The 27941-nt window shown below is 44.0% G+C and overlaps 1 protein-coding gene and 2 pseudogenes across 5 annotated transcripts in view; 1 reads left to right on the forward strand and 2 right to left on the reverse strand.

Annotated features, from left to right (window-relative positions):
- Positions 1–22192, reverse strand: part of Mccc2 (methylcrotonyl-CoA carboxylase subunit 2) — a 63792-nt gene extending 41600 nt beyond the window's left edge. The window contains exons 1-6 of one of the 5 annotated variants that reach the window (XR_015448062.1): positions 21937–22192; positions 15415–15481; positions 10077–10161; positions 9441–9542; positions 3363–3490; positions 1952–2064 (exon numbers count right to left, since the gene is read on the reverse strand). Coding sequence is in view for 4 of the 5 variants with exons in the window: in XM_021250680.2 (XP_021106339.1) it covers positions 1952–2064; positions 3363–3490; positions 9441–9542; positions 10077–10161; positions 15415–15481; positions 21937–22065 (624 nt within the window). In the remaining variant the exon portion in view is untranslated. Of the gene's footprint in view, positions 1–1951; positions 2065–3362; positions 3491–9440; positions 9543–10076; positions 10162–11588; positions 11721–15414; positions 15482–19299; positions 19365–21936 lie in introns of those variants that run through there. The other 4 variants (XM_021250680.2, XM_004872851.3, XM_087203176.1 and 1 more) reach the window with 4 other exon arrangements.
- Positions 13687–14335, reverse strand: LOC101709870 (programmed cell death protein 5 pseudogene; annotated as a pseudogene).
- Positions 22193–25241: 3049 nt separating the features above from the next.
- On the forward strand, positions 25242–25992 carry LOC101708912 (calmodulin-alpha-like; annotated as a pseudogene).
- Positions 25993–27941: the final 1949 nt, after the last annotated feature.

The raw sequence follows: 27941 nt of genomic DNA on the forward strand, positions 1-27941 counted from the left end.
CCCAAAATAAAACCACCACCACCAAAAAGGGCCTGGGCATGTACCTCAGTGGTAGAGTGCTTGCCTAGCATGCACAAGACCCTAGGTTCAATCCCTAGTACCAGAAAAAAAGAATTTAAGAAAATGAAAATAAAATAGGCAAAAGGAAGACATTCAGTGAAAATCCCATTAGCCATTGTGAATTTTTTACCATAGGCAGGTATTGCTTACTCCAAAATATGTTCACTGGGGCTGGGGATTTAGCTCAGTGGTTTCATTGCCTGCTGCGCAAGCGCAAGGACCCAAGTTCGATCCCCAGTACCCCCCAAAAAAACAAAAAAAACAAAAGTATGTTCACTATTAATTTATAAAAGATCTAATCTTTTGTTTTGTTTTGTTTTTTGGTACCAAGGATCGAACTTGGGATCTTGCGCTTGCAAGGCAGGTGGCAGAACCACTGAGCTAAGATCCCTAGCCCATAGAAGATCTAATCTTAAAGCACTTCAGGCTTCAAGTTCCACAGAAGCAGGGCCCTCATCTAGTTTTATTTACTAGCACAGGGTCTGGCACACAGTAGATATCTGTCAAATGCTGACTGATGTATTATGGTTTCCACACATAATACATAAACAAAACCACAGGGCACAGAAAAGCATACAAGGTCACAAAGGTGACTCCCAAAGACCTCCAAAGCCTAATCCCTGAACTTGTAAATGTGCGCTTATTTGGAAAATAAGGATTGTAGCCGGGGATTTACCTCAGTGGTTCCGCCACCTGCCTCGCAAGCGCCAAGGACCTGAGTTCAATCCCCGGTACAGAAAAAAAAGTTAAGGATTGTAAGACACAATCATGCGGTATATTTCCCAGGTGGGGCTTAAATCCAATGACAAGGGTCCTTGTAAGAGAAGAGAGAAGACACAGGAGGGCACATGAGGAAGGTGGCAGAGACTGAGGAATACAGCTACAGCCAAGGGAGCCCCTGGAGCCACCAGAGGCTGGAAAGGTGAGGACAGAGTGCCCCCTGGACTCATGGCCCTGCCACTGTCCTGACTTCAGACTTTGCACTTCCAGAACTTGAGAGAGTAAAGTTCCACTGTTTTAAGCCATGCAGTGCTGGCTATTTGTTACGGCAGCACTAGGAAATTAACACAAGGTCAGATATGTACATTATAATACAGCACCATATTAAATAGGCTACGTAACATGACCTGAAATGCACATCCATCACCTAACACCCAGTCTTAAATAATCTTGACATGGGGCCAAATGTATTTCCGATCTAGACTTCTGATACAGTTGAAGTCCCTCTATTCCTTTTCCCTGACCACTCTTTCTTCTCCCTCCCACCTCAGAGGCAGTGCTGGTCAAAGCTGAGTGCAAATCTGGGACAGCACTCTGCCACAGAGCTCACCTAGCATGCGAGAGACCCTGAGTTTGACCCCCAGCACCACACACACACACACACACACACACACACACACACAAATAAGTTGAGTGTATCATTCCCAAATGCACATTTATACACAAACAACATACAGTTAAGACTAGATGTGCCATAGGAATTGGATATAAATTCTATTTTCTTAATAATATCTAATATGTAAATTATATAATATTAAATAATTGTACAATATATATTAAATACATATAAATATATATAATCTCCCCTATGTTAGTTTTTAGTTTACTCCTAAAAAAGGAATTACCAGGTGTTCTTCCTTTTTAAAAACTGTTTTCCGTAAGTAAATAAACTTTATCAGTTCACATGAATGCTCCCATAACTAAAAAAAGTTCTAACGGAAGGTAACCTTAAGGTAACATTTTGCGGGAAAAGATTACATTCTGTATTAAATTGTTTTATTTTTATTTTTATTTCTATTTCTATTTTATGTTTTATTTTTAAATCACCCCGGAGTACAATTAGCAAGGACGTTTGCAGTAAAAGCAACACACCTCCCGAATGAGGAGTTACCTGAGTAATATTTTTAGAAGACATGATTGCTTGATTATAGAATATGCGGCCAAAGTGATCACGATCTGCAAATCCATCTGCTTGGCGAGGTAAGTTGGCACCACCTGAATCAACTGCTTGGGAAAATGAGAGAAGTAAGTACATCTCTATGCACAGAGCATACTCTGCCTACTCAGTCAGGTGTGCGTCAATGACAGTATCAGTTCTTTATCTCTTTCACAAAAATCCTGTCCTATCTCTAGACTGTTTTGAGATTCTCTCTCCAATCCCCTAGTGCAACCAAACAGATTCAGATTTCCCCAAACACATCAGGATTTCCACCTCTGTGCAAAATCCTTCATGAATTTTTAGGACATTCTCTGGGGCAAAAGCCACAGACACACCATAAATTCTTAAAGCCTGAAGTGCAGGTGCACATTTGTAATCCCAACACGCTGGGAGGCTGAGGCAAGAGGGTCACAAGTTGGACCCCAGCCCGAGCAACTTAGTGCCTTAGTGACAGCCTGTCTAAAATCTAAAAAAGAGCTGGGGATGTAGCTGTGTGTGAAGGCCCTCGATTCAATCCACAGTGTAGCAAAAACAAAACAAAATAAAAAAAGAGTGCCAGCCAAGTTGAAAACAGAACTCTTGCTCCTTCATAACTGTATGATTACAGGTGTCTTCTGCCATTCTGTGCCTCAGTTTCCTTACCCATGAAATGAAGAAAACAACAGCAGGTATTCAATAGAGTTGTTACCAGGATGACATGAAATAATGTATGCAATGACTGAGTACACATGGCAAAAGTTAAAAAAATAAAGTTAGCGGGGCCAGGGATTTAGCTCAGTGGTTCCACCGCCTGCCTCGCAAGCACAAGGACCCAAATTCGATCCCTGGTACCAAAAAAAAAGAAAAGAAATACCCTATTTAAATGTATTCTCGTTTCAAAGGTTAACTTGACTTTCACTGGAAATTAAATTTACTTTAAACATCTACTCAAGGTTCCGGCACCTGCCTCGCAAGCAGAAGGTCCCGAGTTCGATCCCCAGTACCAAAAAAAATCTGCTCAAATTATATAATGCTTAAGCATTTAACACATTACCTGGGCACTCAAGAGATTCTTAACTATTAGCTCTTTTTTAAATAGCTTGAACCCACTTTGGTTAACAGAAATAAACCCATGTGTTGAGAAAAAAACCGCCACATGTAAGCATTAGTGGAGGTTAATCCTCAATGACAGCTTCATGCACAGTTCTTGTTTCATTTACCCCTCAAAGTTTGGAACAAAGAACAAGAATTTCCTTTCTAATCATGGGAGAAACCAGCAGCACTGTGAGATATGCACTGGTGATGCCACCACACAGGTGCCCTCCGAGACAGCCTTGCACATCACCAGCTAGCTAGCCAGAGAGCCGTGACTCTTGGGACTTGCCTAGGTAGATGCAGGGGAGCCGGTTCTGCAACGCAATTTCTTGTGCCCGTAGGTGTTTTTTCACGGTCACAGGGTAGTAGGTGCCTCCTTTGACAGTGGCATCGTTGGCAACAATCATGCATTCTACTCTGAATGGCAGAAATGGCATCGGAAAGAAAATATGAGAGATTTCTTCACAATTACAAGCCAACTTCAGCTCATTACAAGACACTCCAAAATAACCTTCAACTTCTAGTATACATCAATACTGACACTCACCAGTAGACAACCTTACGATATAAAGCAAACTTTAATTTATTTTTACAATATAAAATGACACTTTTTGTTTGGTTGGTTTTGGTGGTACTGGGATTTGAACCCAAGGCCTCCATACCAAGCTACATGCCCATTCCTTTTTTATTTTTTGAGACACAGTCTTGCTAAATTATTAAATTGCCCAGCTGGGCTTGAACTTGCAATCCTCCTGCCTCACCCCCCCCACCCCCCGCAGAGTGAAGGGATTACAGGTGTGCACCATCGTGTCTGGCTTAAAATGATTACTTTTGTTTTGTTTGTTTTTTGGTACCAGGGCTCAAACTCGGGATCTTGCACTTTCAAGACAGGCGGCGGAACCACTGAGCTAAATCCTCAGCCCTTAAAATGATTACTTTAACAAGTGTGCAAGCTCATACAGTATTTGAATTTAAAGACTCATCAGTTCTGTATTAATAGTAAAAAACTAACATAAGCCATGGAATGGTTCACAATGGTTCTTTGAATGAAAAAGTCCTAACAAGATCATGGCAATCCTCCTGCCTTAGCCTCCTGATTCCTGGGATTACAGGCCTGCACTAGCCGGCCCTGCCTAACAAGATGATAATACAGAAAGGGAGAAAGGGAGGGAGAGAGTCTCAAGGGAGAAGAACTGCCTCATAATAAACCTTCAAAATTTCCTTTTAGGAAAGTAATTCGCAAAAATGGAAATAGACTTGCCAAGAGCTCTGACATTTATTTTTATGTTTTCAAGAGTTCTTCAATGTTACTGCCATCTGCTTTTCCAAAAAATTTTCAAAAAAAAAAGTCTAAAATACAACATTTATCTTGTGTAAAGACACAAGGATGCAAACTTTAAAAGAGTACGTGGAAAACATATGAAAGGAACAATCAGGGAGTCTTAACAGTGCCCTTTCTCAGTCTGTTGGGTACAAGGGCGCACAAGTGACAAAGGGCGGGGTGACAAAGGAATTCAGTCAAGAAGGGGAGTGCAGAGCATCCCATGGACCCTTAGGATCAGAGGCTGCTGAAATCAGAGACAGTGACAGTATGCACTTCACCAAACTCGATCTTCTTCAGATCCACGGTGTTGTGTCACCCCTGTCCATTCCCTGGCACCCTCCAGGCCAGCCCACTGAATCCCAGCTGAACAAGTCTTTGTCTGAGCATCAACCTGAAATTATATAAAGTCTTTTTATATATTATAATTAACATTTTACAGCGTGGAATGCAAACTTTTAGTGTCTTCACCATTAAACAAACAACTTCGGAGAAAATCTAGGCTTACAGCGGGCTGCTGGGCATGACCTGCACAGCGCAGGGCCACACCAGGAAGCTTTGGAAGCTCAGGCTGTGAAGTTAGACAAAGCCAGACTGGAATTCGGGTCCTGTCACTTGCCAGATATGTGATGTTGGACAAGAGACAGAGCTACTTAGGCTCGTCTATTCAGAGATCTCAGACATGTTACAGAATAAGAATAAACTTAGTTAGACACAATAGCACATTGCACATCTACAGAACTGGTTCTGCCTCTGCAGCATCTGTGACTTTGACATTGAAAGTAAACTCTCCTTTGCCAACTGCTTCTTTTCCGTCTTTAATCTACATGGTTTGAGAGGCCCTGACCCCAGCGCCCACCTTCACGGGGAAGCATGTGAACCAGGACTCAGAGCCACGCTGGGGCTCAGCCACGGCCAGGCCACAAGCCTCAGCCCCAAGAGCGCTCCCTCCACCACAGCTCCTAAACGCCACCCCTCTCTGGGTCTGAGGGCCCAGTTTTAGGAAGCCAACACACGGCGAGCACGCCAGGACCCAAACAGTCAGTGATCTGACAACAGATTGAGGTCCGAGACTTAGCCACACTGAAACTTAGCAGAAAGAGAGTCAATGAAATCTCTTTTCTGCTTCAAGTACTCTGAGCAAACTGTTCATCAGTTGTTTTCCAGAGAAGGAATATTGATCATTCAAAGTGTTCAACCATGTTTCTAGGGATGGAAGGGCCATTTAGATTACAATGAAGTGCTGTTCCTTTACACCTGTTAAATGAGTGAACTCCTAGTGCTCGTTTCAGCAGCACATACACTAAAAATGAGCGAACTCCTGCTCAGTCATAATACCCAACACTAGCGAAGCTCTAATGATCAGCAAAATCAGTCTTTCCTCCCCCTGCCCACATGGAAAGAACTCTCTGATGGGCTACCATATATATATCTAATATGGATCCCTGTTTATCAATGTCCTCAAGAACTAGTGTCAGTGAAAAGGTTTTTGGTCACAGTTTATATAGTCTAGAGTAGAATTAAACAAGGGTGTCTCCTGGTATCTATCTCTTTATTTGGTATCACTGTGGAGTAAGGGGATTCCATCCCAACTAGAAAAAAACAAAAACAGTACTTCTATGTAAGTATGATACAAGTTCACTGTCTCATGCTGGAATGAACCAACAGTCAATTTGGTCTACAGGTGTCATCCATTCCTTTATTCAGCAAATATTTTTTATGTGCCTCCTATATGCCATGTCCCATTCCAAGGAATAACAACACAGGGGTGAAGAAGGAAGATAAAATTCCTGGTTTTACAGAGCTCTATGCCAGTGAAGAGGACTGATTAGGGGTGGCAAACAACTAGTTAACAAGCATAGAGAATAATCTCTGACCCTAAGTGCTTCAAAGATATAATAAGGTAATATAAGTATATAATTATGGTATTGATTATATGACAAGATTATCACAAAGCAAGGTAAAAGATGTAATGAAACACAGTAAATGACCTAATGAAACAAGGTAACTAAGGTGGGAGTTATGTTAAGACAGAACAATCAAGGAATAACAGCACCAACAGCAGCCGACTCCCACATGCCACTCACATGTACTAGTGCTGTTCTAAGACATGACACACCTCAGTCACAGGCAAGGAAAACAGGCACAGAGACATTAAGCAACTTGCCACCACTCGCCTACCAACAAGTGGGAAAGCCAGGTCTGAACCCAGGTGGTCTGGCTCCAGAGTGCATACTCCAGCGCGAAGCCAAGGGAAACCTGAATGAGGAGAGGGAGTTAGGGGGCACGCCATGCTGGAGAGGTGTGTGACCACAGCCCCAGAAGCAACAAGGAGTGCAACCTCATCAAGAAACAAGAGCAGAAAATGATTAAAATGAATAATTGATAATTTGAAATAGGAAAAGGTCCAAAGGTGTAGGAGTGGTGGCAGGGGAAGGGGAAAGGGAAGAAGGGAAAGGAAAAATTATGAGAAAAGAAAAAAAATGGAAACAAAATCTATGTAAATAGGGAAGGGTGGAGGGGGTGAAGGACGCACAGGTAATGGAGGAAAAAATAAGAACTAAGATACATCACGTACAGGTACAAGCACCCAATGATAAATGTAAACGTATTGTATACCTAAAATGTACCAATAAAAGAATTAAAAAGAAAAAAAAAAAGAAACAAGAGCAGGGTAGCTAAAGGGTTATAACAAAAGGGTGAGGAGGGATCAGATCTGATAGGTCCTTGTCAAGGAAAGGAACCTGATTTGCCAGAGAGAAGGATTACAGCTCAGTGATTCCTCAGCTAGTCAATGACTCAGGCAAGCAGTCCTTGCCATCAAACTGGGTTCTAAACCTATTCCATCCAAAGTTCCTCATTAAATACCTATTTCAGAAATTATCACAGAGCCTATGATATAGTAAGAAATACAAATTTTGGTCCCCCCACTCCATTCCTGGCAGGGAGCTCCTAAAACCCTTATTTCTGGGTGGCAGCAGTATCTCTTGTTATTCACAATTCCCTTTTAACCAGACCTGACTCAGGTTACATATACCATACCGCCATGGTCTGCAAAGGTCCATGGGTGTCAAAGGCTTGGTCCCCAGGTGGTGCAACCCCTGGGAGGAGGCTTTGTGGGAGGTCCTTAAGCCTGAAGCCATGTCCCTCAGGGGATGTGAGGCAGATACCCACCGATTAACACTGTGTTTGGTCTGACACACACTCCCTGCCATAGCCATGCACCATCCTCAACAAAATAGCTCAGGCAACCAACACGCTTCTGAACCTTCAGATCTATGGCCAAATAAACCCCTAAACTTACTTCCCAGGCATCCTGCCTCGGATATTCTGTTGTGGCAACAAGAAGCTGACTACTACAAGCTAATACTTTGAGTGCGCTTGTATTCTGACCATGTCTTATCACATGAGGTCAGGTGTGGAATTTTCCACTTGTGGGATGGAAAATATTGGAAATACTGTATAAAATTACTATCAGGCTATGTGTGTAAGGTGTGTATGAATCTCATGTTTAGACTTGGGTCCCATCCCCAAGGTATCTCATTGTATATATGCAACTATTCCAAATTTTAAAATATGAAACACTGCTATCATTTTGAATATAAAATTATACTAAACTGTTAGTACAGCCATGCACCACATAAAGATGTTTCAATTAACAACAGAGTTGTTAATTGTTAATTGTTACATGTACAGTGACGATCTGAGGGAATATCACAGCTGCCTTGGTTTGCGTGAACATAACTCTATAATGTGCACATGATCTGTTTCTCAGATCACATAACAGTCGTTAAGCAATGCGAGACCACTATGTACGCACAGGGCAAAAAAGAGGATGATGTGGAGAGTCATTATTACAACTGCAAGTATGATGAAGAGAAATTATTCTGCATATGCATTTCCATGATACAGGAATTTGGGTTAATTCTGCATTAAGTTTCTCATTTTTAAAACAGTTTAAAGTGTCCCTTAAGACTCAAAAACAAAAGCCTCCACACCGGTTGAACATTAAGCAAAGCGCTGTGGAGTGTGCTGGGGTAAAAGAGAGGAAACTAAATGAAAGGAGGAGCAACAATGGCCCAGTGGCAGCTGCACCTTCCCTGTTGGACCAGATCACAGGAGAGGATAAGCAAGGCCCAAGAACCAGTGTGAGAGTGAACTCAGTCAGCAGTTCACCTGCTGAGCTCACAGCCCGGTTACTCAAAGCCTGGTCCTTATCTGCAGACTGGGGTGGCTGTGATGGCATCCTCTCTGTTGGAGCCCCAGGGAGGACTGGGCTGGAAGGGCCTGTCACAGCCCTGCACAGTGCCTGCATGGGGAAGCGACATCAGTCCTACACACAGAGCAAGTTCGCATGCAGAACAAAGCAATCTAGGTTCCCTATAGAACAGCAGCCAGGGCTTATTAAAACACAGATTGCAGGGCCCACCCTGAGCCTTTCTGACTTAGTAGCTCCAGGAAAAGACCTGAGAATCTGCTTCTCTAATCAGCACACCCAGGTGAGGCTGGTACCGCCTGGGGACCACAGCTGGATTGGGAGCATTGCTCTAAGATGGGGCTCTCACCTGGCAGGTACACAGATCAACTGCGGGACCGCAGAACACTCTCCATGCCAGGCCCACACCTGGAGAGGCTAAGTGCCAAGATCTGGATGCGATCCCAGGGATCTTTGCCAGGATTTCTCCTTTTGATTTTTGTCTGTAAGGATCCACAAACGAAGCCAGGTATGGCTGGGTACACCTGTAACCCCAGCACCCTGGGAGGCTGAGGTCGGAGGATTTCAACTACATGCCCAACCCAGGCAATGGAGCAACTTAGTTGAGCTCCTATCTCAAAATAAAAAAGCCCTGGGTTTAATGCATAGTACTGGAGAAAAATAAAAAGCTCCACAAAGGGCTCTCCTGTAGGCCTGAGTAGGATATACTCAGGTCCTAAACATTGCTGGCACAAACCTGCGTGCTGACATGCAAAGTGACCGCTGCATGCCTGCCTCCCATCCCAACCTTTCTCCTGACCCTTGCACATGAGCACAGGTAGGAGGCTCACCCTGATACCCTTCCGATGCCAGTGATGATGCCACCCGCGGGGACTTCTTCATCGCCATACAACTGGTACCCTGCAAACTGGGACAACTCCAGAAATGGAGACCTGAGGGGAAAGGAGAGCTTTTGAACTGATGTCCTTCAATTCATATATATATAGTTAAATGGTTACACAAGGAAAAGGATGTTTTTTATGAGGCAGTCTCAAATATGCACGTTGTATACAAAATCTACAAAACAACAAAATCTGATGCGAATGTCTTGAGAATTTATATAGTGTATTCACAGGACAGAATGCTGGGTACTTAAAGTGTTGTACAAATGTATTTATTAACAGAAAAAGAACAGCGGCCAGCACTATGTGGCACTTACCACGTGCCAGGCTCTCCTGCAAGGGCTTCCTAAACACTAAGGCTTTGGGTCCTCAGAAGGACCTTAGGAGGCACGAACTTTATTCTGCTCCCTGCTGTGGCCCTAGAGCCTGAAACAGTGCCTGATGCACAGGAGGTGTGCAGTACACAGCTGCTGTTTCAATCTTACGATAACAACCAGAACTCAAAACCCCTATTTACCACACTGTCTGACAAACAGTACCATGGGACAGAGAACATTCTTAGTTAGCGCTTGGGTCGGTACCAACCCTGGATCGATAAGACTGTCGATTCTTTCTCTGGGCAACAGTTTTCCTCTTGACGTATGAAGTGCTCGGGCTTTTTCACTGCCTCCTATGAGAAAAACATGGTTACATCATATTGGATGGACATAGGATCAAACATGGCCTGAGTTTAACATAATTCCACAAAAACACTTAATGCTCAATTCAAATTGAATAGTTCATTGTGGCTGGACATGGTGGCACATACTCTGATCCCAGGGAACAGAGTAAAGAGCTTCCGCCACAGAAGGGGAGACAAAGTGAACAGCTTAAATTGTGCAGCAAGCTAGGAGGCTTCATTCAGGGCCTTCACCTTGAGCTACACGGAGTTGTCCAGGTTGGGCTCGTATTTGAATCCTCCTGCCTCAGCCCCTCAGAATGCTGGGATTATAGGCACGCACAACCATGTCACCTTCTAATCTTTTAAAATAAACATAATTGTGCTCGATTTGGCAGCACATATACTAAAATAAAAGTATTTCTGGGAGTAAAAGAGTTAAATGACAAGAGAGTGAAAACTTGGTCAAACTTTTTGTTTAGGGGTAGGAGAAAGAGGAAAGAAGGGGTTAGAGGAGGGGTTGAAAGGGCAGAGAACACTTCTGAGAACAATGAACACATTTACTATCATGATTGTGGTAATGGTTTCAAGGGGTATTTTACTGCCTGTCAAGTATAATCAATAAAGTATTTTAAAATATACAGGAGAAGAAATACAAGCCACTTGGCACTCTGAGGAAAGCGAGGCCTGGGGGAAAGCTAGCACAAGAGGTAAGCTGGAGGAGAAAGCGGTCACAGGGCTGAGTAAGAAGTGCTTAGGCAAGAGTGCTGAAGACAGCAACCCTTTCGGTGAATTCTGGCCAGAAGAAGCCGTGGCACGCATACTGTCACCCTCCCCGGACTTTAGTGCAGAAAGGAGCTCCGGTGTCTAAACTGCGACAGGAAATGAGGACCCTTAGCGTCTGTCCTACCACATCTCACAGTGATGATCTCCACTCCCTGGACTCCACACAGGGAGGCCCGGCCTTTTCAGGAACGTTAGCACCTTGCTCACCTGTCACTGCCCTGAACCCAGGGCACAGGCCAGGCGCAGACCAGGCTGCCAACTTCACAGTGAGCACCACAGGAGCACAGGGCACAGTCTGGCTCCTGTCTTCAAGCATCTTCCACAACCCTGAAAGCCTTCTCTTCTGCTCATTAAGCCACCAAAACCATTTCTACTTTTGTATATTCATAAAGTTACTGCCTGGCATTAAAAACAAAACACTTCTGAATTTATCAAAACACTTGAGCCCTTCAATGAACCTGAGCTAATCCAAACCCTTATTTCTGGCTAGCATGAATAACTCAGCAGGCTGACTTCAGGTCAGTGTTCATGCAGCCTACACATCCAGCTAGGGACAGGGAGATCAAAGCCAGCGCAACCCTGAGAAGAAACCTGAAACAAAAGCAGAGGTAGCACTGAGAAGGAAATAAAAAAACAAAGAGGACAAGAGTTACCTAATCTGAGCCAGGTGCAGCAGCGCATGCCTATGATTCCAGGACTCTGGGAAGCTAAGGCAGGAGGGACACAAGTTCAAGCTCACCCTTGGCAACTTAGTGACTTAGCAAGACTCTGTCTCAAAATGAAAAATAAAACGGCCCAGAGATATAGCTTAGCGCAAAGTCCTCTGGGTTCAATTTCCAGTTGTTTATTTGTAAAAGTTATCTAGGGCCATGGATTTAGCTCAGTGGTTCCGCCGTCTGCCTTGCAAGCGCAAGGTCCCAAGTTCAATCCCGGGTACAAAAAAAAAAAAAAAAAAAAAAACCCATAAAAGTTACCTAACTCGTGTCAACCATTTTATTTATCACAAATAATATTGAATGAAAAATGTCAAGAGTTTATGAAACTCTTGCCCCTTTTTCCTGTCTGAACATTATTTAGGAAACTGCGTGAACTGAAAAATCGGGACGTCCGGATTCTACAGTGATAGGGTAAAAAAAAAAAGACGTGAGTACTCCCTAAATCTGAATACAATCATTGCCAAATGCAAGGAAAGGCATTCACAGAGCAAAATCACAGAAGAAAATACCCACAGTAAGATACGCAAAATCCTCTAAACAAAAACAAAGACACACATACATTTTGCTATTAAAACTTATTATGAAGTTTCCTTGAGGTGCATCAAAACATATGTTTAGAGCCAGGTATGATGGTACACACCTGGAAACCCAGCACTCTAGGAGGAGGCAGATAGGAGGACCGAATGTTTAAGCCCAGCCTGGGCAACTTAGCAATTTAGCAGGACCCAAAATCTCTTTAAAAAGGGGGGCCTGGGGATATAGTTCAGTGCAAAGGCTCTAAGTTCAATGTCCAGTACCAGAAAAAAAAATGTATGCTTAGGACTAGTAGTGTAGCTCAGTAGTAGAGCATTTGTCTAGCATGCATAATGCTGTGGGTTTGATCCCCAGCAACGCAGAAAAAGAAAAAAGAAAAAATGTTTTTTCTCTTTATATTTTTCTCTATTTTTAAAAATTTCTATGAGTATTTTAAAATTAACTATTTAACTATTTTAAGTTAACATGTATATATTTTTATGTTTGTACAATACCCATTTTCATGGCACAACAGCGAAGACAAGGGCTGTCCTTCCTCCTGTCCCCACTCCACCTTCCTGGACCAGCCTTCACCCAGGGCCTGGCAGACCTCACCATCCTCCACAGCACTCAGTGCTACAGGGCTTTTTCTTTTTTTGCAGTACTGGATGAGGTGGGTTGGACCCAGGATCTTTGCACTCAGCTGCATCCCCAGCACCTTGCCCTTTTTTTGTGTGCTTTTTTTTGGGGGGTACCGGGGATTGAACTCGGGTCCTTGCGCTTGCGCAGCAGGCGGCGAAACCACTGAGCTAAATCCCCGGCCCAACCTGCTTAGAAATTTTTTTCCCCCTCGTACCGGGGCTTGAACTTGGGACCTTACGCTTTCAAGGCACGCGGCAGAACCACTGAGCTAAATCCCCAGCCCGTCTTTGCCCTTTTTTTTGAGGCAAGATCTCACTAAGTCACTGAGCTGTCCAGGCTAGGCTGGCACTTGTGCTCCTCCTGCCCCAGCCTCCCAGAGTGCTGGGATTATAGATGTGCGCCACCACACTCAGCTAATATTCTTAATATATGACAAGTACAGCACCTGTTACTTGAATGAAGGAGCATTATAAAATCATTTTGTTTTTAACCCTCCCATCACCCTCATAGGTAGGATGGGAACAATTGTCATCATATGAAGATTGAGGTCCATGCCTCCTCCATCCCTCTCTGAGTTGCATGTCTGGGTCATGGTAACTTTTAATGGACGTCACTGATTTTTTTATTTTTTAAGCTAAATGCTGTAATAAAAAGACAGAGACCAAGATCTTCAGCATTTACTATTCTTTTCTATCTATTCTAAGTAATCTATTAAGTCAAAAGAAGAAATGTGTGTTTAAAAGTAACACCTGGGCCTGGGATTTAGCTCAGTGGTGCCCCCATCTGCCTCGAAAGTGGAAGGTCCCGAGTTCAATCCCCAGTACCAAAACAACAAAAAAGTGAGTAATACCTATTATTAACAATTCTACTCTTTTTTTTTTCTGTGATACTAAAACAACTTTATTTTGCATAATAAGTTTACTTTTTTAAAGGCATATAGACAAAACAAAGTAAACATTTAAACAGATTTTAACTTCTGCCCTAAAATTGTTCCATTAAGTGTCAGTCTCTAAACATTTTTAGTTCAGTAATCATCATCCTCATCAGAGTCCATTACTTTTCTTCTGTTGAATTTAACTGTTGTTTTCTTTTCTGTTTGTTGGCTTACTTTTTCAAGGATTTCTATTAAACCTTGTTCTGAGACCTTCCCACTTAGCTGTCCATACTTTGCCATCTATATAAGGTAATTCTCTACTGCTTTCGTTTTTTCAGGCTTTACAAGTGCTAAGTTACTTAACCTGGCCCGGGCTGATTGATCCAGAACTTGCGCTAAGATACTGTTTCTCATTTCTGCTTCCCTGTGCTTTGCTTCCTGTTGTGCATCATTAGGATCCACGTGTTTCGCCTGCAACTCAGCCAGCCTCTCCTTCCTCAGCGCCTCCAGCTCCTCATCCGCCATGGCACAACCGTCGCGGAGTAGCAGCAACAAATCTACTCTTAAGTTCAAGTGTGAGGCCTGGGATTTAGCTCAGTGGTTCCACCGCCTGCCCCGCAAGCGCAAGGTCCTGAGTTCCATCCCCGGTACCAAAAAAACAAAATAAAACAAAAATAAAACACATAAATCAGGCATTGTGACTCATGCCTATGATCCTAGCACTCGGCAGGCTGAGGCAGGAGGATCATTTCAAGTTCCAGGTCAACGCAGGCTACACAGTGAATTCAAGGACAGCTTGAACTACATCAGGAGATCCTGTCTCAAAAAATAAAACAAGAGGGCCAGGGATTTAGCTCAGTGGTTCTGGCGCCTGCCGCAAAAGTACAAGATCCCCAGTTCGATCCCCAGTACCAATAAATAAATAAAACAAGAAACAAAGAAAAGGGATACCGAGAAAGAGACAGAGAGAGAGAGAGAGAAGAGAAGAAAGAGAGATGGAGTTGAATGCTTGCCTAGCATGCATGAGGCCCTGGGTTCCATCCCCAGCATAACAACAAAAAGAAAGAAAAGAAAAGGAAAGCAGGCAAGCGGGCTATTTACAAAGTTTTAAGGAAATCACATTTCCTTAATCAGCAATAAATCCACTAGAAATTAACTTAGTAGGTAGTATATGACTAATGAACTCGAAATGTTTTAGTTTAAGAGAAAAAAAATTTCAGTGCAGTGCTCTGAAATAAAAAAAAAAAAAGTAAAGCACTGGTGAATTTGGATGGCTACTTTTCCCCAAAACAGTGCCCGTGTTCAGGGAGCAGAGGCCCTGGCGAGCTCAGCCAGCTTGACCCACGCGCAGCCTCCACAGCGGCCTCCACATCGTCAGATGCCACCCCCCGCAGCCCAAAGGACTCAGAAGACCATGTGTCTGTCCTCAGCAGGAAAGGGCTTTTCTTGTCCTTACTCCCTACACAACAGTACAGCAGGTGTCCAGACAGTGTCTCCATTTCGCAGGTGTAATAAGTGACTTCGAGTGTGCAGCAGGGTGTGGCAGGCCACCCACTCCCAAAGTTATCAAGGGCTGCCTGGGGCAAGAAAAAAATAAAACACTTGCCTTTCAACCAATGCAGTTTCAAGGGTCGGAGCTTCATGCTCCTGGTTTTTCCTGAAACCACTAAGCTTGAGTAAAGACATGTTAGCGAACCCTCCACGGAGGCACGGGGTGAACACAAAGCCGCTTACCTCGCTGCACAAGCTTGGCGCGTTCCCGGAGCTGACTCACCAGCGCCTTCATCTGCTCGTAGTTCTCCTACAGCAGAAACAGGATGAGGGGCACAGGAATATTAGACAGCAATGATCTCCACCAAATGAGGCTCGGGAAGGAACAGCCCCACGCCAGGCCTTTGCGGCCTCACAGGCCACGCCCCACGCACTCCCTCCCCGGCTGGGAGGATAAATTCCACCCCCTGCACCTCTGCCCCTCTCCAACCCACCGCTCTCCTCAGCAGAATTCGCTTCCCCACCTCCCTGCTGCCTCTTCCGGCCACTCCTACCCACTTTAACATCTTTGTTCTGTCAACATTTGTTGAACCTGACCTCCACTTGTTTTCCCTCTTTTAAGGAATATAAGCTTTTTCATATCAACTTATTTTTTCCTGACCTAAAACTCCAATCAATACATACTTGCTTAATCACAAATGACACTTAAAAACAGCCCAGGAGGAAAAAATACATCCTATTTCTTTTTTTAAAAAGAAAAAACTAAAGCCAACCATGATGGCACACGCCTGTCATCCCAGCATCTGGGAGGCTAAAGCAGGAGAATCACAAGTTTGAGCCCTGTCTGGGCAATTTAGTGACTCACCATGACCTTGTCTCAAGTTAAAAATGAAGGGCTGAGGATATATTTCAGTGTGAAGGCCCTGGTTTCAATCTCCAGTAAAACAAAAAGAACTCTATATTTGCATGTGTTTGATTTTTCTTTTCTTTTTTTTTTTTTTTTTTTTTTTTTTGAGACAAGGTCTCACTCTGTGTTCAGGCTGTTCTTGAACTCACTATGTAGACCAGGCTGGCCTTGAACTTGCAATCCTCCTGCCCCAGCCTCTTGAGTCCTAGGATTACAGGTGTATGCCACCACACCCAGCTGATGTTCAGAAATTTTCTAAATAGTACACAAAAAATATATAAACAGTGAGAAGTAAAAAAAGAGTAGAGGGGACTCATTTCTTACCTCTGTACATTTAAATTTTGTTTGGTCACCATGTTACTTCAGAACAATATTTATATAGCTAACTATTTTTTGAAATTCAAATTGTCCCACTAATATTTTGTTCCCAAGAATGTGACTAACATCTCTGGTTACTTAGTTTCTTTTATGTGACAGAATGCCAAACAGTTTCCTGGCGTAAATTTAGTCTTTTCCATACGGCTTCACATTTCCTGTTTCCTACAGCTCTGAGAGCTCCTGAGGCCATGGTTTCTGCAACATTCCCTTGCGCTGCCTGGCGTTGTCCCAAAAGAGTGGAGTTGGGGGAAAGACCTGTGCCCAGGGACGGAGGGCCACCCCTGAGCATCCCTGGGGAACTAAACTCCAGTGCTACCTACTACAGCTTCCTCAGCAGAAAGCTTTTCCTTGTTTTCTTTTTAAGACAGAGTCTCACTATGTAGCCCAGACAAGCCTAGAACTCGTGGTGTTCTTCCTGCCTCAGGCTTTTAAGTGATGGGTTTAAAAAAAATACCGATGCTTAGTCCTCAGCCCCCAAAAGCCTGATGCCATAGGTTTCAGGTGTGGCCTGGGCACTAGGAGCTTTAAAAGTTCCTCAGGTGACTCTAACCTGCAACTCAAACCGAAAAACACCGGCCTCCCTACAACTTCCACGCCTGAGATTTCACTCAGTGCAGATGGAGCAGACAAAGAGCAAGGCTTTGGTGAGAGACATATCCCCCTCTCGCCACAGGGTCTTTTCCAGATCATGACAGGAAAGAGGAAGCTAAGAACTCTCTCTCAAGCCACGATGGAATCCCTTTATCTGTGGGAGCAAACGCTGTCTCCAGGAAACAGAGCCCGGCACCAGCGCATGCTGTTCATCTGGCCACCAGCAGCTGGCACCACAGCAGTGTGCAGATGTCACTTGGAAAGTAGCAAGGGACCTGGCAGAGAAAAAGAAAAAAACGCCAACATTCCCCACTCTTCCAAGGCTGTTCATCATCAAAGACAGACACTGTCAGCTGCTAATTCATATCCCTTCTTCCTGTCTTCCCTCACCTCTGAATCCCAGTTTTATTCAAGGCAGCAACATGCCCAACCAGAAAAAGTAACATATCCCAGGCTCCTTCTGTAGACAGCCACAGCCATGTGACTAAATTCTAACCAATGAAATACAGTCAGCTTTCTTAGCCCATGAGGTAGGTAGGGTACATTACTTGTTCAAAATTCTTCCAGCCAGGTGTGGTGGTGCACACCTGTAATCCCAGCACATGGGAGGCTGAGGCAGGATGATCACTGTAACTTTGAGACCAGTCTGAGCTATACAGTAAGTTCAAGCCCAGCTTGAACTACAGAGTGAGACCCTGTCTCAAAAGAAAAACAACAAACGTGCAAAATATAATAATCAAAATTTTTAAATGGACTTCAGGGGCCCAACAGCAAATGTGAGCAGCCAAAACAAAGAATTAGCAAACTAAACTCAAAGAAAAGACATAAAATTATAGAATTTAAGAAGCAGGAAAGAGAGAATGTGAACAGAGCCTAGGGCCTTATGGGATACCACCAATATGAGACCAATATACAGATTATAAGAGTTCCAGAAAGAGACAAACTCTTGGAAGAAATAATGACTGCAAACATCCCAAATTTGAGGAAATACTGAATCTACAAATCCAAGAATCTCAACAAACTTCAAGAATAAACTCAAAGAGACTCACACCAAGGCACACTATAATCAAACTGTCAAAAACAGACAAAAAGAACCTGGGAAACACCAAGGCAGATAATAGTTCATCGTGCACATGGGAGCTGCAATAAGATTTTTGTCCACTGATCTCTCTGCAGAAACCCTGAAGGCCAGAAAGCAACAAGGTCAGACATTTAAAGTGCTGAAAGAAAAAGAAAAAAAAAAACTCAATAAAGAATTCTATACCTACCAAAACTGTCCTTCAAGCATGAATGAGAAATAAGGACATCTCTGATAAACACAAGCTGAAAAAATCAACATGAACATCAGGCCAGCTCTCTAAGAAATGCTCATGGGCCAGTAATGGTGGTGTGTGCCTGTAATCCCAGCTAAGTGAGAGGCAGAGGCAAAAGGACTGCAAGTTCAAGGCCATCCTGTGCAACTTAGTGAGACCTTGTCTCAAAATAAAGTTTTTTAAAGGGCTGGGGATGAAGCTTAGTGGTAGAAGTGATCAAGTGTTTCATGTACAAACTGTTGGGTTCAATTTCCAGGAGAGATAGAGGCTGACTGTGACTCATGGGAGTCCTTCAGGTTGAAACGAAAAAAATGCTACACAGTAACTCAAAGCCATATAAAATCTTCAGTAAAGGTAAATACTGTACCTGAGCAAATATAAAAACCAGTGTTACTGTAATTTTGGTTTGCAGCTCCATTTCTTATTTTCTTTCTTTCTTCTTCCCCCCCACCCCCCCAGTACTGGGGATCAAACTCAGGACCTTGCACTTGCAAGGGAGGTGCGGTGCTGCTGAGCTAAATCCCTGGCCCTCCATTTCTTATTTTCTACAGGATTTAAAAATGCAAATTCATAAGAAGTAATTATAGAGCTATGTTACCAAATACACAATACAGTATACCAAGTTGTAATCTGTAACATCAATAACATAAGGTGAGGGATAGACTTGTAAAGGATGTTTTTGTATGCAGATACATCAAGCTGGTATCAATTCAAAACAGCCAGCTATAGCTGCTATAACTCTAAGATGCTACACACTATTCTCACAGTACCCACAACAGAAATAGCTAGAGAACAGACAAAAAAAGGAAATGAGAAGGGAATCAAAATACATCACTACAGATCAACGAAACTTGAAGGAAGCAGACCTTGTGGTGCATGCCTATAATGACAGCACTTGGGAGGCTGAGGTGGGAGAATTGTCATGAGTTCGAGGCCTACCTGCGCTACACAGTGAGTTCAAGATCAGCCTGAACTGCGCAGCAAGATCTTGTCTCCAAAATGAAGGAAGCTAGAATAATAGGACCAAAAAACGGAGACACAAAAAAATCTATAAGACACACAAAGAACAAAATGCCAAATATAAGTCCTTTCCCAACAGCAATTAGTTGAAATATAAATGAATTAAAGCCCCAAATAAAAAGATACATATTGGCAAAATGGATTTTAAAAAACATGATCCAGCTCTATGCTATGGGACTCACTCTAGGTCTAAGGATATACAGAGAAGGAAAGTGAAAGGCTGGAAAAAGATATTCCAAACAAACAGTAACTAAGGGAACAGCACTGACCGTGCTGTTAGCAGACAAAACAGACTTTCCCTCAAAAGCAACCACAAGCGGCCAAGGAGGACATTTTATACCACTAAGAGTCAATTCACCAGGAACGTATGATAATTACAAACTTATATGTATCAAACAGTCTAGCTCCAAAATACACAAAGCAAAGACAGAACTAAAGGGAGAAACAGCTCTACGATAATGAGATTTCAATACCCCACTTTCAACAATGGATAGGACAACCACATAGAAGACCAATAAGGACACTGAGGACTTGAAGTACACAACATACCACTGGAGCTGACAGATACATGCAGAATACACCACCCAACAGCACTGCACACTTCTCAGGGCACAATGAACTTTCTCAGAACAGACCACATGTTAGGCCATAAAACAAATCTTAATAAATCTTAATAAATCCCAGCACTCGGGAAGCTGAGGTAGGAGGATTGCTGTGAGTTCAAGGCCAGTCTGGACTACCTAGCAAGACCCTGTTTCAAAAGACCAAAAAAAAAAGTTTAAAAAGACTGAAATCATCTGAAGCACCTGTTTCAATCACAATGGAATGAAACTAGAAATCAATAGAAGGAAAATTCACAAATATATCGAAACTGAACAAGACATTATTAACCAACCAATGGACCAAAGAAAACCATAAATCCCCTGGAGCTGACCTTTGCCCATTAGAGTGGGGAGTATCTAAGCAAGGCCCCGCCCACCAGATCTCACCAGGGCACAGCCAGCACTGCTACAATTTGCCTCCAGGGCAATCCTTCATAAACCAACCTAATCTCTTTGAAATTTGTTCTTTTATTTTTGAAACAGGGCCTCCCTATGTCATTCAGACTGGCCTTTAACTCACAAGGATCCTCCTGCCTCAGTCTCAGGAGTTCAGGGATCACAGGCGTGGGCCGCCACACTCCGCGCTTCAACTCTCTGGACTGCCACCTAAGTCTCTCTTCTCCACAGTCCACCCTCCACATCGCCACCACACTCAGGTGTGGTACCCACAGGATCATACCTCTCCCCTATTTTAGTGGACAGCCTGCAAAATAAAATCTGAATGGGGCTTTTGCATCCAAGACCTTTGGTCCATGAATTCTGTGTCCTACCAGTAACTCCCTAGGCTTCACACTCTCTCTTGTATTTTTACTTAGAGACAAGATCCACTGTTTCCCAGGCTGCTGCCAAACCCCTGGGCTTATTAAGTGATCCTTCGGATCCCCTGCCCAAGTGCTGGAACTACAGGTGTGTGACCATGGCCAGCTCATCCACCTTAATAACCTAAGTGCCTGTGTTCTTGTCCTTTTCTTGGTTTGTATGGTCTCACCTTCACCCTGCAACCTGAACCTGGCCAGCTCTTTCCCAATCAAGATCCACCAAACCCATTACCTCCTACTTACAGCTGTGTGTCATCCATCACCTTTCAAGCGCTACACACAAGCACTCCACAAACCGCAGTTTCCAGCTCTAGTCCATTTTCCCCACAAAATTAAGAGTCCCGCTGCCACACGTCTATATCAAGTATCTAAAATATGTGCCCAGACCACAGACACTGTTCTTTGTTTCTGAATTCAACATTCTGCCAAAATATTTGTGTGCTATTTGCACAATTTAGATGTCATCTGTATAGTTAGTTAGAAGCCAAGGGAGAGACTGAAATTTTCCAGCTCCGATGTTTGACAAGCTGAATTGTTTTGTTTTTGTTTTTTTGACCTTGTGAAACCTCTCAATTCGAAGATACTGTGGGGTATGTATTTTCTGCTAATAGAACTATGTAACTAAGGTAGCCACAGCCCACTGTTAGCAGTGAGAGGTCAGGTGGTTCCCAAAGCTGCCTCTGTCTCCCAAGAATTTCATCGACGGCCTGTTATCCCAGCACTCTGGGAGGTGAGCCAAGAAGATTGGAAGTTCGAGCCCAGCCTGAGAAACCTACCTATTCAGCAAGATCCTGTCTCAAAATAAAAAGTAAAAAAGGGCTAGGGACATAGTTCAGTGAGAAAGCCTTGGGTTCAACCCCAGTATCCAAAAAAAAAAAGCAAACACCAGGACTCCACCCTAGAGACTCAGGGTTCGGAGTGGGGCTCAGGTAACTCATCTGCAACAAATTCCTCGGACAATGCTAAGGCAGAGACAAAGTACAGCACAAGCTGGAAAAGTGAACTGAAATGTATTGGGACGCTTCTTCCGTCCTCCTTCAACAGCACCCCGTGCGCCCCAGCATCCTGCCCAGAGCTCCAGGGGGCCCAGTGCTGCCCAGGCGTCCGCGGACAGGTCCCGCCCCGCCGTTGCCCACCTGGTACATGGCGGAGCCCGCGTCCGGCCGGGAGCCCAGCGAGGTCACCGCGTCCCCGTGATAGGTGCGCGGCCGAGAGGCAGCGGCGCAGGCCCAGGGCTGCAGGGCTGACCTCAGGGCGGCCCACATGGCGGCGCAGGGTGCCAAGGGTGCCGTGGGTGGGCGGCCCGCACCCGCCAGGAGGCGGGCGACACAGTTCACGCTCTAGCAGCGACAACCCAGGAGGCCAGCTTCTCACGCTCGCCTCGCACGTACGCGCGCCGCTTATCATAGGCCAGCACCGCGAGCCACGTCTCCCAACCCAACCAATAAGGGATAGAAGCGCAGCCCCGCGAGGTCCCGTCCCATCGCGAGCCCTGGAGAGCAGTCCCAGAGCTGAGCGGTCTGTCGTGGCTCAGAGTTGAGAGAGCCTCACACGTCCATCAGTACTACTCCGATCAGGACGGTCACCGTTTTGACAGCACTGGTGAATCTCTTCCATCATAGGAGCGCAGACAGCACAACAAGCCTCTACCCCTGCCCCAGGGGTCTTACATTTCTGATTATTTTCACGATGTGATAGAGATTGTGGACATCAGCGTCGTGATTGTTTTTTAATTTATTTTTGTACTGTGGGTTGAAGCCAGGATTTTCGCACTGAGCTACATCCCCACCCCCTATATTTTTTATTTTGAGACAGGTTTTTGCTAAGTCGCTAAGTTGCCCAGGCTGGGCTGGACCTTGTTTTCTTGCCTCAGCCTCCCAGAGTGCTGAAATTATAGATAGGCGCCACCACGCCTGGGTCAGAATTGTGGTCTTAAATAAAGGACCTCAAACATACTCACAAAAATTAAAAACAAGCCAGGCGGCGTGGTCAACCCTCAAGAGGCTGAGGCAGGAGGATTGCCATGAGTTTGAAGCCAGCCTGGGCTGCATAGTGAGTTCAAGGTCAGTGAGACCCTGGCCTTGAACCACACAGCAAGACCCTGTTTCAAAAAGCCATAAATAAATAAAGAACACTATAAAAGTGTCTTGAACTTGCTTAGAGTATAGGGTGAGGAACAAAAAGGATGAGCAAGGTAGAGAAGGTGTGTCCACCTCCTGGAAGGAAACTTAGTTCTAGACTTAAGGGTTCTTATAAAAAATAATACAAATGACCATATGAATAGTGCTGAACTGCGCAGAATACAGTAAAGAAACAATGCAGCTGGGAAAGGAGGCAGCTGAGCAAAGCCCCTTCACAGGGGCACCGAGTATGGATGGAGACTGAAGCACCGCTGGGCCCAGGAAACGGAGAAGAGCCCACCGCATTAAGGCAACCACCAGAGCAGGCGCTGAACCCCAAAGGTTGGATGTACACAGTGTATGCCTCTGATGGTCAACAGAAAAATGCTTTCCCTCCATGCAGGGCACCTTCCCACTGCCACACTGGCCATGTGAGCTTCTCAGTGAATTGAGACAGATCTTTTAAGGCGTGGATCAGGGCTCTCCTCTCCCTGAAGCCCTCTCTGACCCATTTACTTCTTTACACCTTGACCAGACCTCTCTGGAGCTCAGCTCACACTGTTTGGCTCCTGTAGTTCATCTAACTTGGGATCTTGTCAGAGTCGTCTTCTTTGATTTGTGTCCAGTCAAGGGCCTGCATATGATAAATGCTGTTTGTTGAATGAATAATCAAAAACAACTGTGGCATCAGAGGAAGGAGAAGATCTAGAATTCCTGAGGGAGAGTTATTTAAAGGCTAGATAGAGGGATGGCGATTAGCTCAGTGGCACTGTGCCTGCCTTGTCCTGAGTTCAATCCTCCGTACCAAAAAGAAGAAAAAAAAATTAAATGGGCCAGGGATTTAGCTCAGCGGCGCCTCGCCTGCCTCGAAAGCACAAGGTCCTGAGTTTGATCCCCAGTACCAAAAAATAAAAATAAAAAATAAATAAATCAAGGCCAGCTGGAAGCTGGGGGTTAGGGTACACAGTTGAACCTTGGCCCTCCTGTTCCCACTTTATAACTCTGCCTAGGAAGTCACGTAATATCACTTTGGTGAACTCTTGTTGGACTCATGGGAAGGGGACACAGATTCTACTTCCCAATGAGAAGTATCAAGCCCACTTACAGAAGGATGGAGATATTGTGCGGCCAGCTTTGAAGAAATGACTGCCATACCTGGCAAGGGTATCCATACTTATCCATTTAATCTGATGCAGTTTTAGATTTTGGTTTCCTTGGTCTAACTCCTTTAATCCATTTCATATCCCGTAACTCCTGCCAAGATAAAATGGCAAGAGACTATCTCTTTCTAGGACATTTTCTTTCTTTTTCTTTTTTTTAAGACAAGATCTCATTATGTAGCTCAGGCTGGCCTCGAACTCCAGGCAGTCCTCTGCCTCAGCCTCCTGAGTGCTGGGATTACAGGCCTGTTCCACCACACCCAGCTCTCTCGGACATTTTCAGTACTTTCTGGCAACACTGCCTCCCTTCTGCCCAATTTATATTCCATCTAGGCTAATGCCTATTGATCAGTGCCACCCACACCCAGGGTAGGGCTTCCCTCTTCACTAAACCCATTCAGCCACACCCAGAACTATGCTAAACCAACTCGGGAACTAATCCAGACATCAAACACCCTTAATCCATATTCACACACCCTCGATCCAGCCACCTCGGGAAGGCCCCCCACCTATGAGCCCATGAGGCTTTGGGGGGGACATCTAGACACAAACCATAAGAATATTGCTAGACACTAAAGACTTCACCTAGGGCATGGCCCATCACATACCAGATGTCATGTGATCTGCTGAACCATGAAACACGATGTCCCCAACAGAATTCCAGTGTATAATGGAAGCAGTAGGTAGGAAAGAAACTAGGCTTGAGCTGGAAGATAAATTAGGTAAAAATCTTGAAGACACAGGTGTGGGCAAAGACTTTCTGTACAGAACTCTAACTGCACAAGAAATAACAAAAAATCAAAAATGAGACTGTGTCAAATTAAAAAGCTTTTGCACAGCAAAACAAACAGCAGTGAAGACAACCTACAGAATAGAAAAAAATTTATGTCAGCTACTCCTCAGAGAACTAATATCTAGAATACAGAAAGAAGCCCCCAAATAATCTGACCCTCCCAAAATACGAGACCCAATCCAAAAAAAAAGGCATCTGAAATGAACAGATACTTCTTAGAAGTGTGAGTATAAATGACCAATAAATACATGAAAAAATATTTAACATCTCTGGCCATTAGAGAAATGCAAATTAAAACAACACTGAGAGTCCATCTTACTCCAGGAAGAATGGCTGTCATCAAAAAACCAAGTAATAAGTTGCAGCCCTTGTGCTGGTGCATCCACCCTCTCTCCCTCGGGTCTTCCTCCCTTCGCTCCCACCATGGCTGATCAGCTGACTGAAGAACAGATTGCTAAATTCAAGGAAGCTTTCTCCATATTTGATAAAGATGGTGATGGCACCATCACAACAAAGGAACTAGGAACTGTCATGAGGTCACTGGGTCAAAACCCAACAGAAGCTGAACTGCAGGATATGATCAATGAAGTGGATGCTGATGGTAATGGCACCATTGACTTCCCAGAATTTTTGACTATGACGGCTAGAAAAATGAAAGATACAGATAGCAAAGAAGAAATCCGTGAGGCATTCTGAGTCTTTGACAAGGATGGAAACTGTTACATCAGTACAGCAGAGCTACATCATGTCATGACAAATTTAGGAGAAAAACTAACAGATGAAGAAGTAGATGAAATGATCAGAGAAGCAGATATTGATGGAGATGGACAAGTCAACTATGAAGAATTCGTACAGATGATGACTGCAAAATGAAGACCTACTTTCAACTACTTTTTCTCCCCTCTAGAAGAATCAAATTGAATCTTTTACTTACCTCTTGCAAAAAAAAAGAAAAAAGTTCATTTATTCATTCTGTTTCTATATAGCAAAACTGAATGTCAAAAGTACCTTCTGTCCACACACACAAAATCTGCATGTATTGGTTGGTGGTCCTGTCCCCTAAAGATCAAGCTACACATCAGTTTTACAATATAAATACTTGTACTACCTTAATGATAAGGAAGCACTCAGTAGACTCCTTAAAGTTCCATTTGCTAATGATTAATACACTGTTTGGGCTGGCCAGTTTTTCATGCATGCAGCTTGACGATTGAGCACAGTCAAGCATTTGTATTAAAATTGAAAAATGAAAAATGAATTCAAAACCTACTCAGATGGGTTCAAGTTCAATTTGTTAGTATAAATTTGTCACGGCTGGTTTACTGAAAACAAACACATTTAAAATTGGTTTACCTCAAGATGATATACAGAGAATGGGTGAAGGATAAACTGCTGAGAGGTAGCCCCAGTAGCAGGATGGTCCTCTTGTATGTCCCTGTGCTCCGACCCATGGTGGCAGTGACACCGTGGTGGCATGCCCGCTCATGCTGGTTTAGCAATGTCTGCATTGTACTTAGTGAAATGGGTGTCAGACTGTCAGACTCACACACATTTTTAATAAGAAATCTTTTACAAGGGAGCATCTTTAGACTCTGTTTTTAAAACCTTCCGAACCATGACTTGGAGCCGGCAGTGTAGGCTGTGGCTGTAGACTTCAGCACAACCATCAACATTGCTGTTTGAAAAATTACAATTTATATCCATTCCAAATTGTAAATGCTAGTCTTTTTTTTTCCAATAAAAAAAACACATTAACTTAAAATGGTGTTAAATGCTTTGTAAAGCTGAGATCTTAAAAGGGGACAAGGCACTTGGAGGGGAGGCCAGTGTACATTTAAGTGCCCACAGCCCAGTGTTGGGCTTCCCTCCCTCCCAAGATCCCAGCACCAACCTCTGAGCCTTAAAACCTTGCCTCAAGACAGGTGCATACTGATCGCTTTACCATATTTATCAACAACATAAGTCTAGTTGCGTTTTCTCTGGGGGGAGGGGGGAGGCAAATCATGATAACTTAATCTATTGAGGTGGTAGAGCTGTTACTGAAGGAAAAAACCACTTTCTCAAGCATGTATTTAGGGGTTCTTCTCAATTGTGCTACTGATTACCTGTTTTATGTAACTACTCGAGACCATCTTTAGAAGAGACATGATTTAGTGTGTCAGTAATTCAATCCTTGCCATGTGTGGTAGAAGCAGTAGTACTTTCTTAAGCCAGTCTCTTCATGCCTAAAAGACTACCAGCCACCTTGATTCAGAGTTTATGATTAGCTTCCTTTTATTTTTTTCTGTTTTTGTTTAAAGTTGGCTTGACTTTTGCTTTTTTTTTCCTCCCCCCTCAAGTAGAACTAATGCTAAGCCTCTGGCTTGAAAGTAAAACTCTGACCCAGAGTGAATTTTGTGTCTAATTATAAACCTGTAATCAAAACCCAGAATCCTGGTACTGGTCTTTGCAGTGGGATTGGTCCATTGAAAAAGCCCCCTTACAAGCATCCTGCATTTAGTGCAGGGCTCTTTTGAAATGAAGGCTGGATGTGCAGTTTTCAGGGTGTTAACTGGTTGTATCTTATTAGCAAGGAGATTTGAGTTCTGTGTGTTTGTGCTGGTGGTTTTAATTCGCCAGGGGATGGTGGCAGGCTGCTAGCAGGGCAGTGATGAGCTCTTGGCAGCCAAGTGGGTGCATTCTGGGCTGATTTATACAGACCCTTGGCATCTCCTCCCTCTCCTACTCCCTGTCTTTCTGGCATTTTGTAGCTTGTTAGATTTTCTGCCAGAGGGGTGGGTCAGAGCCGTGGAGAGGATTCATTGCCACTGTGCAGCTGCTACCAGTCCTTGGACTTCATGGTTGGTAGAGGAGAGGTTGACCCCGATTCTTTGAATCTTTGAGAGGAACACCCAAGAATCCCTTGGGAGTTTCTCTTGTGGTGATAGGCAGTACTGCAGGGTCTCTGAATAAGTCTACGACCTAAGAGAAACCTCTTAGGGGGTCAGACAGCCCAGTTGTGGGCCCAGTCTCAGGCCTGGGGTCAGTGACCTCTTGGTAGTTTCAAGGGGGTTTGGGGGCTGTTTGTT

This window comes from Heterocephalus glaber, unplaced genomic scaffold, assembly GCF_053883595.1.
Source record: "Heterocephalus glaber isolate CG9 unplaced genomic scaffold, H.glaber_assembly_v1.0 deba00001788, whole genome shotgun sequence".
Lineage (NCBI taxonomy): Eukaryota > Metazoa > Chordata > Mammalia > Rodentia > Bathyergidae > Heterocephalus > Heterocephalus glaber.